Genomic DNA, 15,983 nt, shown 5'->3' with positions numbered 1-15,983 from the left:
CAGAAAACACCCGCCTCACCCGCTCTCCACCAGCATAAAAAATCAAGACATGAATGATGCAGAAATCTATCAAAAAGTTTCGACATACACATTCAGGCTTTTCAATTTGGCCGTTCTGAAGGAATCCTATTCTCTCTGCTTCCACTGGACTGAACACAGCTGAGCCCGATCGAGCTGTGGCCGCGCTTCAGCACCCAAAGTCAATAACACAATAACCACGAAAGAACAGATCTTTATTATAAATGCTATCGATCCGCGCAATTGTCTGAGTAAGTTGCACATATTCGTTTAAGGTTGGAGGTCAGCTGCAAATGTGCAACCTCAGAATAGTTTCAGTGTACTGCTCATCAAAATGATACAACAGATTTCTTTCTTCTACCTCCTGCTCTCATCACAACCCTCCCACAGCCATCAGTACCTCATCAGAGCCGCATCATTATTCCCTCCATCCTCATGAATGAAGGAGGTCACAGCTGATTAGATCAGTTGTGGACACAGACAGGATGTACTTCACACTATCATACTAATCACGACAGTAAACATTCCATAATCCGGACTGCTCACTACACTGCACTCCGCTGGCCCTTTAAGACAGGGAACATAATGAGGGTAGAGTAGAGGCCCCCACCAGAAAAAAAAAAAAAATGATCCCATGGATGCTTGTCAAATTGGTTTCCTCTCTACCTCAATGGCTCACTTATTGCACTGAAATGAAACAAGATTTCACTGATGAAATATTGTGTTTGCGCCGCGACTTTCCTCCCAAACAGAGTTCCCATGTGCTTCTGTAAGGCTTCACAGACAAATATGAGGCACTCACTGTATTCAGAAGAGCAATTTGAAAGAAAAAAAATAAATAAATAAATAAAAGAACTTGGATGCAGAGGAGGCTTCCTGAAGTAATGAGCAGAGATATTTTTAGTAAAGTGCATTTCTGAGCAGAGATTATGAAACAGCTTACAATACAGGGAAAAAGCTGAAAAGCTGAGGCTGAAAAGAATACCAATAGTCTTGAATCAATTTGAGACGTCAAACAATAGCTGAGCGCACACGAACAGAGCCATGTATTCTGTTCACATCAACTGCACGATATATATATATACGATGTGATGACTGATCCATGCACTGCATCAGATATTTGCATTGGCAGATCCAGTGCGTGTTGTGTTTATGATCATGTGTGTTCACGAGCATGCATGTCACATCTGAGTCAAAGCCTTCATGACAGAAAAACAGAGGACGTGACTGGGACTATCCCTCGTGGGTGTGTGTGTGTGTGTGTGTGTGTGTGTGTGTGTGAGCAGCACTGTCCTACACGCAGTGACTCAGGTTGAGGTTGACCTGTATCTCACTGTGTGTGTGTGTGTGTGTGTGTGTGTGTGTTTCAACAAGTATGTGAGCATGAGCGTGTGTGAGTGAATGCATGCGAACACACTGATGAAGGTCCATGCATGTTGCAAATATTTTACCTGTCTCACTGCATGTGTGTGTGTGTGTGTGTGTGTGTGTGTGTGTGTGTGTGCATGTTCTTTCTGATACTCACATCCTTCCTATTTTCTCTGAGGGTGTCGGACCATGCATGCTGAGAGCAAGTCTTCCAATCATCCTATTAATGTACAACGCAGGCTCAAAATACTCCTCCCGTTTGTGTGTATTCATGCGCAACACTCTGCTTTAACATTAACAGACTAGGTGCACACACCCACACACGCACTCGCACGCGGTGGATTTGGGTGCACTGAGGATCGGTACTCACAGCATTCATGTCGATGCCGTTGGTGTAGGACCAGGCGTGCTGGAAGTACTCCTCCAGCCTCTGCCTGAGCGGGTTGGGGATCTGGTGGAAGCGGATGAACTCTCGGACTCTCAGCATCTGGGTGTGGTAGCGGGCCGTCCCAGAGTACAGCCGCTGGATGATGGCTGACACGTTCCCAAAGATGCTGGCGTACATCAGGGCTGGAAGTGGGAGAAGGTGAAGGTAAAACAAGAAACGACTTAAATCATGCTATGCAATTAAATGTCACTGTCATTGAGACTCAGCAGCCTGAAAGCGAACATGCCTCGACACCCAGCTGTGGCTGAACACAAACCAAGGTCAGTTGGGCGCCATGAGACACAGTACAGAGGTGATTTACAACAGCTCTGGCCAAGACTGTGACTCCAGGTACGGGAAGACATAGCAGGCGAGGACAGGAGAGAGGAATGAAAAAAGAGTCGGATAACAGCAGCGGGTGAAAACGATTTGTAGAGGTCTTTTATTTACTTGGATCAAACCAGAGGTGACTGTGAGACAAACCAGGATTTCAGTGAGTTATCTCGGACGTCGTAGCTCAGTAAAAGAGAGAAACTTTATCTCAGAAGGCTTTCATTTGTAGCTTTCTCAACATAGGTTTAAGAGTATTTCATCTTTCAATTCCGGGGGGGTTTATTTTTGTTCATGAAGACAGAGCAGGAGTTTGACTGATCCAAAAGAGTTTTGTCCGTAGAGGACAGAGTGTTTTGTGGCGTATCCGTCATGATCCTCTCTGTTTTGTCCTGTTGTCATGTCTGATTCTGCTAACCTCTCAACCGCTGTCAGCTCCCATCGCCGTCCACATCACTCACTAAAACTGCTGTGTGTGAGTACTATGTGCAATCTTCGCACGTGTGTGTCACAAGGGACACAACTTGATTTCTAACACTGATATATACATTTTATAATGCTCATTGCAGTTTCGCAGAGCAACTTAATATCTTTCTTCAGCGTGTAAACTGTTCTTATTATTTCCTGGCCAAGCAAATATCACACTCTCTGGAGGAGGAATGGAGCCAAAAACAGCCGTGTTGAATAAGTGCCTCCAAGCCTTTGACTTTAACCGTGACTTCAGTGAAACACTTATTGATTTTTTCAGTCTTATTTCATAAGAACAACAAAATGTAATATGATTAGTTGCGTGCTATAAACAGCCATCACTCGTTTCTAGTCACTTTGTAGACTGAGAACTTCCTTCAAATGACCCATTTATTTTCCTCATCCTATGGTTCGCCTGATCAGTGGCCTGCGGGGCTCTGGAGGTTATTACTCTGGAGAGAGGGCACTGCGTTGATAAGCAAGAGAAGGGATATTACTATCCCTGCGGATGAATTTTATTAATAAATCATTAAGTGATATGCTTTCGGAATGAATCTCGATCTATGGCTAAAGGCTGTGATTAAATAAAGGACAGACTAAAAATTCACTCCTGCATTGCATTTCAAGCAAAACTTTAGTGAAATACATACTGTAGAGTATTCTCCTGTGGTTTATGTCTGTGTTTAGCATGTGTCAGGGAAGTTTGTCTGTGCACCAAGCTATCGTTAACACACTTGGAGTTTTCTATTGGCACATTGAGCCGTGCCAAGTTCAACCGTGTCACTCCAATTTGAGTTTCCATTATCAGCTGTGAGAGTGCCAGAGGTTGTGAGCCGCGCTTCCAGGCGGGCTGTGGTGATGTTCCGCGACCACGGCCAACCCATGACGACCTCCTTCTCCCCCTTAAACAAGCATGGCTGTGTGTGCACGGTTCACACTTCTTTTGTAACTTCTTAAGGAGTTCTCTGTGGTTTGAAGTTTAGTTTCTCTTCAGTGTTCATGCTCTCAGATGTCTGCTTTATTCTGCTGTTTCATAGTATTCACTCTCAGCTGTTTTGGGGGTCTTGTTACGTTACTGCTGGTGAAAACATTTCCTGACTTTGCTGCTTCACAATTATGGGGGGACTTTTTGTGAAGGATTTATGGGAAATAAAACATGTTAACCATTAAATTATTAAAGGCTTTTTCAGTGGGAATTGTTTAATAATACTCTGGGTGAAAAGAGTATTTACAGTCACTCCTTTGACTAATATTCAAGAGAAACGTGTTATCAGGTAAAGACACATATTGAAGCAGGTAGCCCTGTCGTAACAGAAATGCTGACGTGCTGAGACAAACCGAGTCAAACTGAGCCAGCACGTGGGTATAGAAACAAAAGACAACAAAGATACTTGTTTCACAGTTTCTTCTGCCCTGGTCTGAAGCCAAGGAACAGTTACTTTTACCATGACATCGGTACTTACATCCAATGAGCATGACGCAGATGGAGAAGATCTTCTCAGAGTTGGTGTTTGGGGACACATTTCCAAATCCCACGCTGGTCAGACTGCTGAAGGTGAAGTACAGAGCTGTGACGTACTTGTCTTTGATGGAGGGCCCTGAACCTGGCGCGGAAATTTTAAACAAACATCATAAAAAAGGCCTTCACTATTCAACACAATGACAGAAAGACACTGATGATCATTCAATAATCAAATTAAATATATAAAAAAAGCACATTCTTTTTGACAAATGTACTTATTTTAAGTCACTTTGGACAAAAGCGTCTGCTAAATGCCCTAAATGTCAATGTAAATATTTAGATTTTGATGATGAATGTGTTTTTTTCTTTTTTTATTCATTAGTTTAAAACTGAGTACAAACAGTACAGCTAAAAGTCTGCTAACTGGTATAAGTACCACATTACTTTCCTCTCAGTACCTTGGATGGAGTCGTTGTACTGTTTTCCCAATTGGTCCCCCAGCGTGTGGAGCCAGCCAATCGAACCACTCCTCTCTACACTACCGATGGCATACCTGCGAACAGTAACAGTTATGGTATGATTGCACTGTTTATAATGACTGGTTATGGCAATAATAAAGACAGTGCTTCTACGGTAGGTACACGGATAAGAACACTAAATTGATTTTCAACTCTTAACAGTGTTGTCAAAAATATTTGTTTTAATTAACACTGATTCAGAACTTCTGCAATATCAGTTTATTCAGTTTGACTGTGGACTCACAACACACAGTCTGTGAAATGCTGATATAGTGACAACACTGATATATGCACTGTACCAGATGCAGGCCAGCCAGTGAGCGATGAGGGCGAAGGTGCACATGAGGAGGAAGAGGACAGCTGCGCCATACTCCGAGTAGCGATCCAGCTTCCTGGCTACGCGCACCAATCGCAGGAGGCGAGCAGTTTTCAGCAGACCAATCAGCGTGGTGGTCTAATGAGAGTGGGAGAGACAAGGGAAAAGTAGAGATAAGGTATTGTAAAGCATGGCGGAAGACAAAGTCCCTCTTTGGGCTCTGAAATCTTCTCACAGCGTTCCCACCTGCTGTCATCCTGTCACACACACACACACACACACACACACACACACTAACACACACAGGTGGTGCGTCTCTGGCCTTGTCCCAATGTGATTCACTGTTGTGGAGGTGGTAAATCCAGCCTCTCTTTCATTACCGTGGGCTGCCTTCTCCCTCTCCTCTCTACTTGTATTCAGCTGGCCCCTTCCGTGTCCATACAACAAATAAATAACCGGCCGATTACTGCGCTGGCAGCGAGCCGAGTCCTGCTCCGTGTGTGCGTGTGTCCTCTCAGTAAATTATAGCTGTCTGCTGAGGAAAATCTCCACTTTCTTGGCTCCGTGGCCCCTTACAGACAGCATCAATGAAGTGAACCTTGGCAAAGTGTTCCCCAGGCAGTATTTGAATGTTGGGGAGTTTCCACATTCATCATTATCGGCTTGTTGGGTGGCTTAATCATAATGCAACGGTTTATTTTTTATTGCATACTGCTGCATATTACTTACAGATGCATTTCAAGTCCCGCTTGCCACTGGAATTAACCTGAGCTGCTGTGTGTTTCATCTTCATAACGTGGGAAGTATTGTCAAAGGGCTCCTGCTGCCTACAGTGAAACTCTCTTTCTCCCTCACTTCCCTCTTCCTCTGACTTCCGCCTCCTCCTCCAGGCACCCACTCTTCCAACTTCCTTCAATTCTCCACCAACACCTCCATCACTTCACTCCACAATCATTCAGCAACCACTGAACCTGAGCATCCGCTGCCTTTTCAACTACTGTACTAGACTGGGCTGCATCACTGCATGGTAGTCTCTTTTATGTACTGTATATACAGTATTAGGGATGCAACCAGTCATCTTCATGATACATCAAGTTCACTTTACTCATCATGATGACTTCTGCACAGTTGATTGTTGTCTCCTGAGGGATTTTCTTCTTTTCATTATGATTTTTAAGGGCTTTTTATTGGACAGTACAGCTGAAGAGTGACATGAGAAGACCTTTTCTCATGAGTTTACACTGTGAAAGAAGCGGCTGTAAAACAACTGGTCATTTATTTTTTAGAGTCACAACTCCCGCAAGATGAATCATTTCACTATCCGAATTTGATGTGGAAGAGGCACAAAATAAAATGATTTTATCCCCATTCAAGTTAGCGGAGGGCTAAACCAGAAGGCTGGCCGGTGGAACTGCACATGCTCCACTGGGCAGCACGACGCAAAAGATCAGAGTAATCTAATACCTAGGATGATTTTTGGCTTCATGTGCCACTGAGCAGCTGTCATGGGACTGAACAGGGCTCCACCTGTGACGTATCCAGTTCTCATCATACATCCACGGCCATACTCGACACTAAGCGGTCTCTGCTGACCTTTCTTTTTTTAATCTTACCACCAACTTTATAGAGATGACATATCATATTGCTGCATGATATTTTCCCAACCTCAGAAAAAAGTTTAAAAAGCTTTCTAGAGAAACGCAAGACATAAATTCTTGTTGAAGGAAGAAAAGAGATGGCCACTGTGTCTGAGCTTGACTCCTGTGGAGTTCCTCCACGCCAGCTCCAGTCGACCCTGCTTGCCTTGCCTGCAAACCCGGTCCTCCTCTCCACATTACCCTCTGCAAAGCACTAGTTTGTACCATTAAATCCTTACTTCACTACTTCCTGTCTCTGTTCTCCGCATTTGGGTTCTAACAGAAACCCCCACCATAACACATGCCATACTATTTAATATATTCAGAGAGTAAAGTTTCCTCTAATTAACTGTTATATATAACTTGGACTTCAACTGAGCTTCCCCTTTCCAAAAACACTCTAATGGCTAGAGTTCATGGCATTTATAATTGCACAATGCATTGTGTCAAATCTTATAGATGAGAAAATTACCCTTGTGCCATTCTACAGCTGTCAGTCATGACACAAAAAGGAACTCATATCCGTCTGAAGTCGAAACGTATTGCTCATAATACAATCAAGCCACAATAGACTTATATAGCGAGAAGTGTGAGTGAAAAGGGACAGATTTTTAGACAGGTCCATATTCCTTTCCAGGAAATTAAAAGTAAAGTATTGATGTGTAAATTAAAGCACCAAAACCTCCACAGTAATACTCTGAAAATGTTCTGTGAGGCTGAACAGAGAGGACAGCAATTCCTTTTCTTTTTTCACGAAACACTTGTATCATTTATCAGTGATCCAAACTACTAATTTAAGTTTCTGTTGAGATGGTACCTGATTAATTTTTCACCAGCGGTTTGTACATTGCATTGTGTAATAGAGGGAAGACGCGTTTTGTTTTGACACTTCCACCGCAGCTGACTGCAACTCAGCTTCCCCATGGAGACAATTAAATTATGATCCAAAAACTAGACCACCTCTGCCTCTTTTTCTTATTCCCTGTCTCCCACCTCCTCTTCTCTTTGTATCTTTCCTGTTTCTCGTCTCCTCTTTATTCCATTCTGGCAGAAATGACAGACGCAATATCGATGCAACAACACTTCCCTGTTTTTATCCCTTCCATCTCGGCACCACTCGTCTCCTCCCTCACACATCTCTTGAAGTGCATCGATAGCCGGCCATCTCTTGACATACCTCCTCTCCGTTCCTGTAGATGAGCAGGTCAAAGGGAATGGCGGCCACCATGTCGATGAGGAACCAGCCTTTGAAGTAGTGCACGGCGATACGCACCGGGTGGCTCACCACCTCATCATTGGAGTTCACGTACGTTGTCCTGAGAGGGGGAACACAGATTATATTCAAATTACTGACATTAACATTTCTAATTCTCATATTTTTGACACTGCTACTGTGAAAACCGCAAACACTAACCGTTCTATTTTTACTAATTTTCTTTTACTTTGTTCTTGGATTCTATCAAACGGCTATAACACATTAATAACAGGCAGATTTGCAGCGTCGTTTGCATTGATAGGACTTATTCAACCGTTTTTTTTTACCACTTCAACACTACATTCATGTGTCTGAAGTCCGACCTGAAGTTGATGAGAATGTCGATGATAAACATGATGTCCACTATGAGGTCCACCACGTTGAGAGGGGAGCAGGAGTAAATACAGCTCTGCATGGCTACCTCTTCCTGAGGGGAGAGACAGGTGAGACACAAGTGAAAGAGGTGAGAGAAGAGTAGAACAGACACAGACAGGAGAAGAGAATTATACATCGCATGCTCCGAAAATAGAATGGTTCTGTGTTCAAACGGATCAGCATTAAGGATGTCAAGATAATTCGGACACATATGTAGACACAACGTGAAGCGGTGACACACAAGCAGCGCTCTGAGCAGCATCCAAGTCTAAGAGAAGCTCCACACACAAAAAAAAGCTATAATGGCTTTTGATTTTTTTACAAAAAACATATTGTCCTGAAACACCAACTTTTATTCGGTGTGAATGTGTATAACATTACTTTATTCATCAGTGTCTGCCCGCAGTAAGTCTGTCACTCAAAGCACATTCTCACATTCTCCCCGAGTGCGACCTAACAGGAAGGCTTGAGGAGCGGTCCACCACCCTGTCAGGTCGCACTCGGGGATCGACACTTTTAGTCTGCCATGACGGCGGCGCGCCAAAGACACAGCTGCTGCGGTGAGTAGTTCAGAAACCTTCTTTTTAGTAAACTCCGCGAAAACAAACAATGTTCTCAATGCCTTGGTGATATTACGAGCAAAGTTTCATGTTGTGTCGAGCCTTCTTAGTGTTTTAAAAATAGCGATTTTGATGCTAGCGTATGAGTGCCCCAGCACTCCATTGAAAATTGGCCTGAAAACAAAACTACAGTCAATCTTAAAAGTGCCTCTTTTGTCATAATTATGCTTTTACACGAAGGTTTGACTCATATACATGCACAAATAAAGCCTAGGTTGCTTTTTGGTAAGAGTTTCACTTTAAGCTAGTGCCTGATGTTATTCTAAACTAACTGTGGATGATTCTCGGAAGCGTCAGTATTTAGCTGAGCTGTTTGTTTGGATTTGTAGGCAACAGGGGGGAAAAAAGGCACTGCAAGGGGGAATGAGAATTTCTATGCAATTTAACCCCACTGCATATTGTATGGTATAATGTACTGTAATGTATAATGCATCCAAAGTGTATTCAAACTAGTCTGTACAATTCTTTGCATAGATCACGGCGCCCTTGAGTTGTGTCTAAAGATCGTATGTGGCATAGATGTGGGGCACTTGAGTGATTTGTCATTGGGCAATATCAATGAAATTGACTTGACTTGACTTGACAGCGGGCTTATTAGTGATTCTATTCCTAGATGAGACCCCACCTGGTCGTTGAGGAGGAAAGCAGCTGAGTAGGGTGTCAGGATGGCGGTGTAGATGACCAGCAGCAGGATGAGCCAGTCCCACACCGCCTTGAAGGGGCTGTAATGCAACACCGTCCACTTGTGGATGCGCGGCGCCTGGAGCTTGTACTCCGGCAACACATCTGCACCCAGAGACAGCACCTGGGTAGAGACAGGGGAACAGGCGGCCGGTCAGACATCGACTATAGGAGACAGAGAAGGAGGGAGAGGGCGAGTGATGGGGGGAAAAAAAGGACGAACGAAGAGAAAGAATGAGGCGGATGAATGGTTGAGGAAGCGGAATGGACTATATCGCCATGAGAATGTACGTAAAGCAGCAGCTTGATGGAAAACAAGCACACACACACACACAGCCTGAGCACATATAGCAGCTCCATGAAATATACATCAACTTCCATGACATGTGTGCTGTGCCTACATACTGGCGACAACAACAGCATTTTGCAATTACAGCGACGGAGCCAGTGTCCACTGGAGACGAAGATGACGAGAACTGTTCTGAAGGCCCTGACCCTCTTAAGGTTACCCTCCCAGGCAGCATGTTTCCCCCCACACACACACACACATACAAACAGTCGCTCTAGTTATGCAAATACACAATAATGCATAGATGTAGGCACATATGCGCGCACACGCACACACACACACACACAGCAGCCATGGTTCCAGTCACATCCTCTGTTTCTCTGCAGCGGTGGCTCTGACACGAGAGCTTTGCCTCAAAAGTGACAAGTGACAAGGAACCACACACAACCAAATTCCACACACACATGCAGTGTGTTCAAAAACCGCACACACACGCAGATCCTTTTCCGCTGCCTTCCACATCCCACACAAACACATAAACACGCAAACACACGCCAGGAATGAAATTGTGGGTATTACGGAGCAGTTCTAAGTCGCTTTAGTTGCAGTAATGTATTCCACCGTATGCACTGCACTGGTGCTGGATGAGAGCGGGAACGAATCAGTATAAACAGGCATTAGCACAGCCGGCCTTCTGTCTGCGCTTAATAGAATCACACGGTGAAGTGCAGAAGCTCGGCTGCTTGTGCTGAGAGGCCAGAAAAAAAAACCGCAGGGCATTTGGATTCAAGTGACAAATCCAGACGTGAGTTTTGATTAACTTCCACTGTGTGTGTGGATGCAAACAGTGGACCGAGCGGAGAAAGATGCCTTATTTCAGACAATACTGTTGCCGCCATGTTTTACAGCATATGACTTGTATCAATAGCGCGACCTTGAATACGACACCAACAACTATGGCCAAAAGTTCATCAACGTTACATCAAATACAAAGATCAGTATCAGGGCTGCAGACTAACCTTTTTACACTGGCCAGCCTAACTTTTTCATTTAGGTGCACCAGCAGATAATTAAGGTGATAATACGTTTACCCAATAAGACATTCATTTCAAACATGATGTAAATGACTGTAATCAGGAATAAAGGTGCTGAAAAAGTTGTTTCTTCTTTTAGATCTCAGTACAGGCAACAAGACATAATGGTAAACTCAATTGTTTTAAATATAGTCACAAAGCGCTGATGTTTAAAGTGCCTGACAATCTCAAATTAAATAAATCAACTTCAGGTTTGAGATGATTATAAGAAACAATACTTGATATAAAAGTGGACCTGCAATTATAAAACAGTGGGAAATATTTTATTTTGTCCTTTTTCATATTAGATTTAATATCAATCAGTTAATAACAGACTTCACATCTAAATTTCAAGATGTTTACAACCACATCAGATGAAAAGTAGAGCCCTTTAAGCCACGGGCCTCAGCTTTGAGGGATGAATAGGAATTGGAAAAGACGGTCTGTTGAGAAAAGTCTGTGAGCCACATCACACACATTGTGTGTATTGGTGATTCTCTTCCAGGCTTCCAGGTGCTACAATCTGCCCCCTTAACACCTTGTCTTTAGCAGTGAGACACATTTCTAGCTTGATTAAGTTAAGGTGGCTGACCAAGCCAGTCTTGAACATTACCGTTTGGCCGTAAGAAAATAAATTGCTTGATTGCCTCACATTAATGCCAAGGATCAACTTCCAAAAAAATGGCTCGTATTATATAGTCAAGTGTTGATTTTATAGGATCAAACTGTATCAGAGGCTATGAAAGACGAGTTAAAATGTGGTTCAGATGTAACACTGAGGCCTGTATTCCCAGTGGGCACACTCTCTTCACCTCCTCTCACCTCTGTGTTTTTTCCCTGATTCACTCCATTAGCTTTCATCACTCTTTACTCCACTTTGCCTTGTTTCTGTTGCTTCTCGCCCTCCCCTTGACCTGCTAAATCTCTCTTCTCTCCTAATTTCACCTTTTTTTTCTTCTCCCAGCAGTCTTTCCTCCATCTCTCCCCCTCCATCTCTTCTTCCACACAGCCAGCAGCTCAGTCACTTTTCATTCACCCTGTTACCTATTACCATTCATTCTGACCCATCACACCTTCTTTTCTTCTTGCGCTTGAATGGCCGTTTTTTTCCTCCCCTTAGACTATCTCTCTTCTTTTTTTTCCCCTCTTCAACTCTCGGGTGCCCTTCCTCCCTCGTGCTTCTATTCTTCCTCCCACTTTCATTATCCATTTTTTATTCCACTATTCATCGCTTCTCCACCTACTGTGGCAGACTTTATTTACGTACCGCACTTATGATCAAACCATCCCTAAAACATCTGGTATGTGAGGATCTGATTCCCCCTTATTCTCTCCGTGCATCCTCAAGGACTTGCTCCTATAGATGCCAACTTTTGGCAGGATGAAATGTGCTCGATTCATTATGAATGAGCTACAAATATTTCAGTGTATATCTGCTCTGTAACTGAGCCAGCCGTTTCATGCACAAGCCAGCTCTTCGTAAAATTTTGGCTCCTTCAAAGGCTTTACTTTCAAGTGCTTGTGTGTTTCTGCATGCGAGTCCCTGCTTGCATCAGATGATGGCTGCACTGGTGTTTTGCTCAAAGAAATAGAATTCTCCAGCTTTTCTTGGCAACTGTATGCATTTTCTTATATCATATTAGCAAACTTTTTTCATCACTTGATTTGAGTGTAATCATGGTTCACCTGAGACGATCGGTGATGAGGTGATTCATCTCCACTATCAGTATCATTTATTCTAGCTGGGTTTACGTATGGTTACAATTAGGCAGCGTAGCACACGACATTCAGTGTAAGAACTTATGCAGGACTGTTGTGTTGTGTTAAATCAACCACTGCCTGCTTTTCATGCAACAACGCCATGCTAGCAGCTCAGTCAGGCTTTACTTATGAACAGGGGTGATCACAGCTCAAAGTGAGGAGGCTGCCGAGCCAGTCACTGCAGTTTGACAATGTGTTCCAACATCTGTAAGTGTGAAACCACTGGACATTTTCATGGAGACCTCCGGACAATTTTCAGCTCAGAGTGTGGTGACAAAAAAACTGATATTTTCACTGTTTGTGGTGACCAAAGCATGATGGTTTTGTCACCTAAACCTAACCAGAGCCAAAACACAACATATAAGCGGTCTGCAGAGACGTACAATGCAAACATTCATTTTCGATTTGGTTTAAGGGTTAGGGTTAAACAAACTGAACTGCTGACCCAGTGACGGCACAGAGTGATTACAAATCATCAAGGGGAAACAACGATTGTACAAAATTTTGTGGCAAATCAGTCACTGTTTGTTGAGTTTGACCTAAAAAAAATAACCTCACCCTCATGGTGGATAAGACTGAGGATTTGTCCTCTGTGAGAACTGAATGGCCATACGTTCAGTACTGGTTGAGACTTTTCAGTCTGGACAAAATTTGTGGGCTGACTTACAGATGGACATTGACAGCGGTGCCAGTTATATTTCTGTCCCCATCTGTCTTTGATCGTTGAGACATTTTATGATTTTATATGGTTTAGTTTTTTTTTCCAAGGATGAACTCAGCATTCCCTCTCATCAAGCCAAAAGCTTTTATAGCTGTTAGGCTCTGTACTTTGTATTCTGATCAGAGGATCACCTACAGTGGCCAGCGCATGTAAAGTAGGGGCCGTTTCATGCATTCTCTAATATATGTGGCATATGGTTAGAAGAAAAAAAAAAAAAGCAAAAAGATTAATGCATGAAACGGATCATCTTTTGCTTTTCTGCCCTCTGCTTTAATGCAATTTAAGGTCAAGATATCACACAAATATCTAGTGCTATCTCAGGGGTATCGCTAACACATCTGTATCCAGATATGCACACATTAACATGTCTATAAGTGTGAACCGACAAAAACGCTGCTTGCGAACACACATGTACGCCCCCCCCACCACAGTTCAGTCAAGTGCCCCTCTCAGCTGTGTGTCCCCTCCTGGAGTAGCTAGCAGGCTATTTTTAGCCATCTGTGTGAAACTCAAAAAATATTGCCATAAGGACTGTTAGAAGTGCAGATGTCAAGACACGCTCAAGTGCAGACAGGGCACAGTTGTATTGGAGGGCAGCACTGGAGGGAGAGTACTTAGGGCAACAGGGAGGGGTTCTTTTTAGAGTTGAGCGCCTGTGTTATGTATGACGGTATGTTTTTTTCTCACTTCACCCACAACAAGCTGTTCCTTCTTGGCATCAGTCGGCAGAGTGGAATCCCCCGCTCCAGACAGACAGCAGCGTCATCGGCAAATTCTGTACATCATCTCTGGTAAAGGTTGACATTTATTCCTGAAACTGACGGGATTTGCCTGGACTGCATCCGACACGGTGTGTTTGAGGTCAGTCTGAGCGTGCTGAATGACTGAAACATGTATTAAATTAGACATTGAGTGGCCATTTGAAAGCACTGGCTGCATGCAGACAGAACTGGATTTGTTTTTTTGTTTTTTTTTAATTCAAAGTCAAATTCATATATCCAAATACATGCCAAAGCTTAGGTTGTCCATTAGACTGCTGCAATGTCAGTTCTACTTTACATAACACTGTATGCTTTAGAGTGACGGGAGAGCAGACACGAGGACAAGAGGAGATGACTTGTGACAAGACATAAATCAAATTAAACCCAAAATGTCAAATAAATCTGATGAATTACCTCCAGTGATGTCACTCTGGCAGTGGGTAAATTGCATTATGGGTAATGCAGGCATCAGTTTTTGAAATGAAGAAGACTGTGTGGAATAAACGGCAATATCTCCGTTCTGCATTATCAATTTTGGTGATTTGTTTTTTAAACTGTCCATGACGAGTCCAGCAGTTCAATTTATCAGATTACAAGCAGTTTCCTCTGGAGCCACAAAAGGCTTTATATTAGTTTTTCACATGTGCAGTAGTACTCCCCAAGACCTGTATACACACTTAAATATTACACAACACGGTGGTTTAATCAAGGTTGAGGTGGCTGGAGAGTGAACACTGTAAAGGAGGAAATTAAAAGAATGGTGGAGAGATAAAGAGATAAAAAAATATGAAGAGAGGGAAGAGAAAGGAAATGACGCACAAAGGTGGTCAACTTTTTCACACAGTTGGCAACATCTGATGAGATTTTTCTTCCTTTAGAAACATTTCTCAGTGGAACTTATCAAAGATAAAGTATAGAAACTGTTTAAGGGAATAAGTGCCCGAACAACAAAGCAGCTCAAAGAAGGACAAGGTCACACTATTGACGATATCTGAATTTGAAAACTCTGAAGGTTATGAGTCACCTTTTTACAGGAAACAAAGTTTGAGTGGCACACACACACACGCACGCACGCACCCACGCACACACACACACACACGCACACACACACACACACACACACACACACTCCTCTAATGGATGATGACTGAACAGCCAAAGCCACTTCAATCATTCTTCTTCAATCAAAGCTTCCATCAGTGCAGGAGATTGAGCCACAGGCACGCACAGCTGCACAGGCATATGCAGAGGGTTTTACACGCATATGTGCAAATTCAAAAGGTAAGTGAAGCTGGAGAGTCAAATGTACCTGAACAGCACATGTTCTGTATCTTTACAACTTAATATGAACAGTTCCTTATCTCTTAATTTGAAACAAAAGATACCGACCGTCCCCGGAAATGGATCTGAGAAATTTTACAGGCAACTCGTAGTATTACACTGCATAGTGGTACAAGCTGCATCTAGCTTAGATAAACTTTAGTTGTGTTCGGTCAAAAAAAAGAAAAAAAAAGGTACCAGATAGAATTTCAAAACATCTTTGTCAACCCTCCCTCAACTGCTTTCAGTTCAGCTATCTGTGGCCACGCTGTGACTGTAATCAAAGTTGACACCTTTGCTGAAAGTTGACAAACTTTGTGAAGGTCTCAGAGGGGAGCACGCGAAAAACAGTACATGCTATGAGGTCATCGGCGGCTGAAGGCAGTCAGGTAATACACACCATCCATCTGCTTTGCTGGGGTGTTGATGGTTTTGGGAGGCTTCCATTTCTCACATTGCGTGAGGCTTGTTTGGCAGGACACACTTGTGTCCATGGGTGTAAACTTAAAATAAAACAATTACAGTGCAGACAAATGGCTCGAGAAACTGAGGGCAAAAGGAAAACAACTCCTCCGAGCTCAGA

General features: G+C 43.2%; 1 protein-coding gene across 2 annotated transcripts in view; it reads right to left on the bottom strand.

Moving 5' to 3' along the window:
• Positions 1-15,983, bottom strand: part of kcnh2b (potassium voltage-gated channel, subfamily H (eag-related), member 2b) — a 246,851-nt gene that overhangs the window by 14,042 nt on the left and 216,826 nt on the right. For both annotated transcript variants that reach the window (XM_037079655.1, XM_037079656.1), the window contains 7 exons: positions 9,420-9,599; positions 8,123-8,226; positions 7,722-7,860; positions 4,891-5,045; positions 4,532-4,626; positions 4,075-4,215; positions 1,757-1,956 (listed from right to left, as the gene is read on the bottom strand). In XM_037079655.1, coding sequence (XP_036935550.1) covers positions 1,757-1,956; positions 4,075-4,215; positions 4,532-4,626; positions 4,891-5,045; positions 7,722-7,860; positions 8,123-8,226; positions 9,420-9,599 — 1,014 coding nt within the window. The remainder of the gene's footprint in view (positions 1-1,756; positions 1,957-4,074; positions 4,216-4,531; positions 4,627-4,890; positions 5,046-7,721; positions 7,861-8,122; positions 8,227-9,419; positions 9,600-15,983) is intronic.

The sequence above is a fragment of the Acanthopagrus latus genome, chromosome 19, assembly GCF_904848185.1.
Source record: "Acanthopagrus latus isolate v.2019 chromosome 19, fAcaLat1.1, whole genome shotgun sequence".
Taxonomy (NCBI): domain Eukaryota; kingdom Metazoa; phylum Chordata; class Actinopteri; order Spariformes; family Sparidae; genus Acanthopagrus; species Acanthopagrus latus.
Note: the sequence above shows the minus strand (reverse complement) of the source record. Positions and strands in the feature narration are given on the sequence as shown.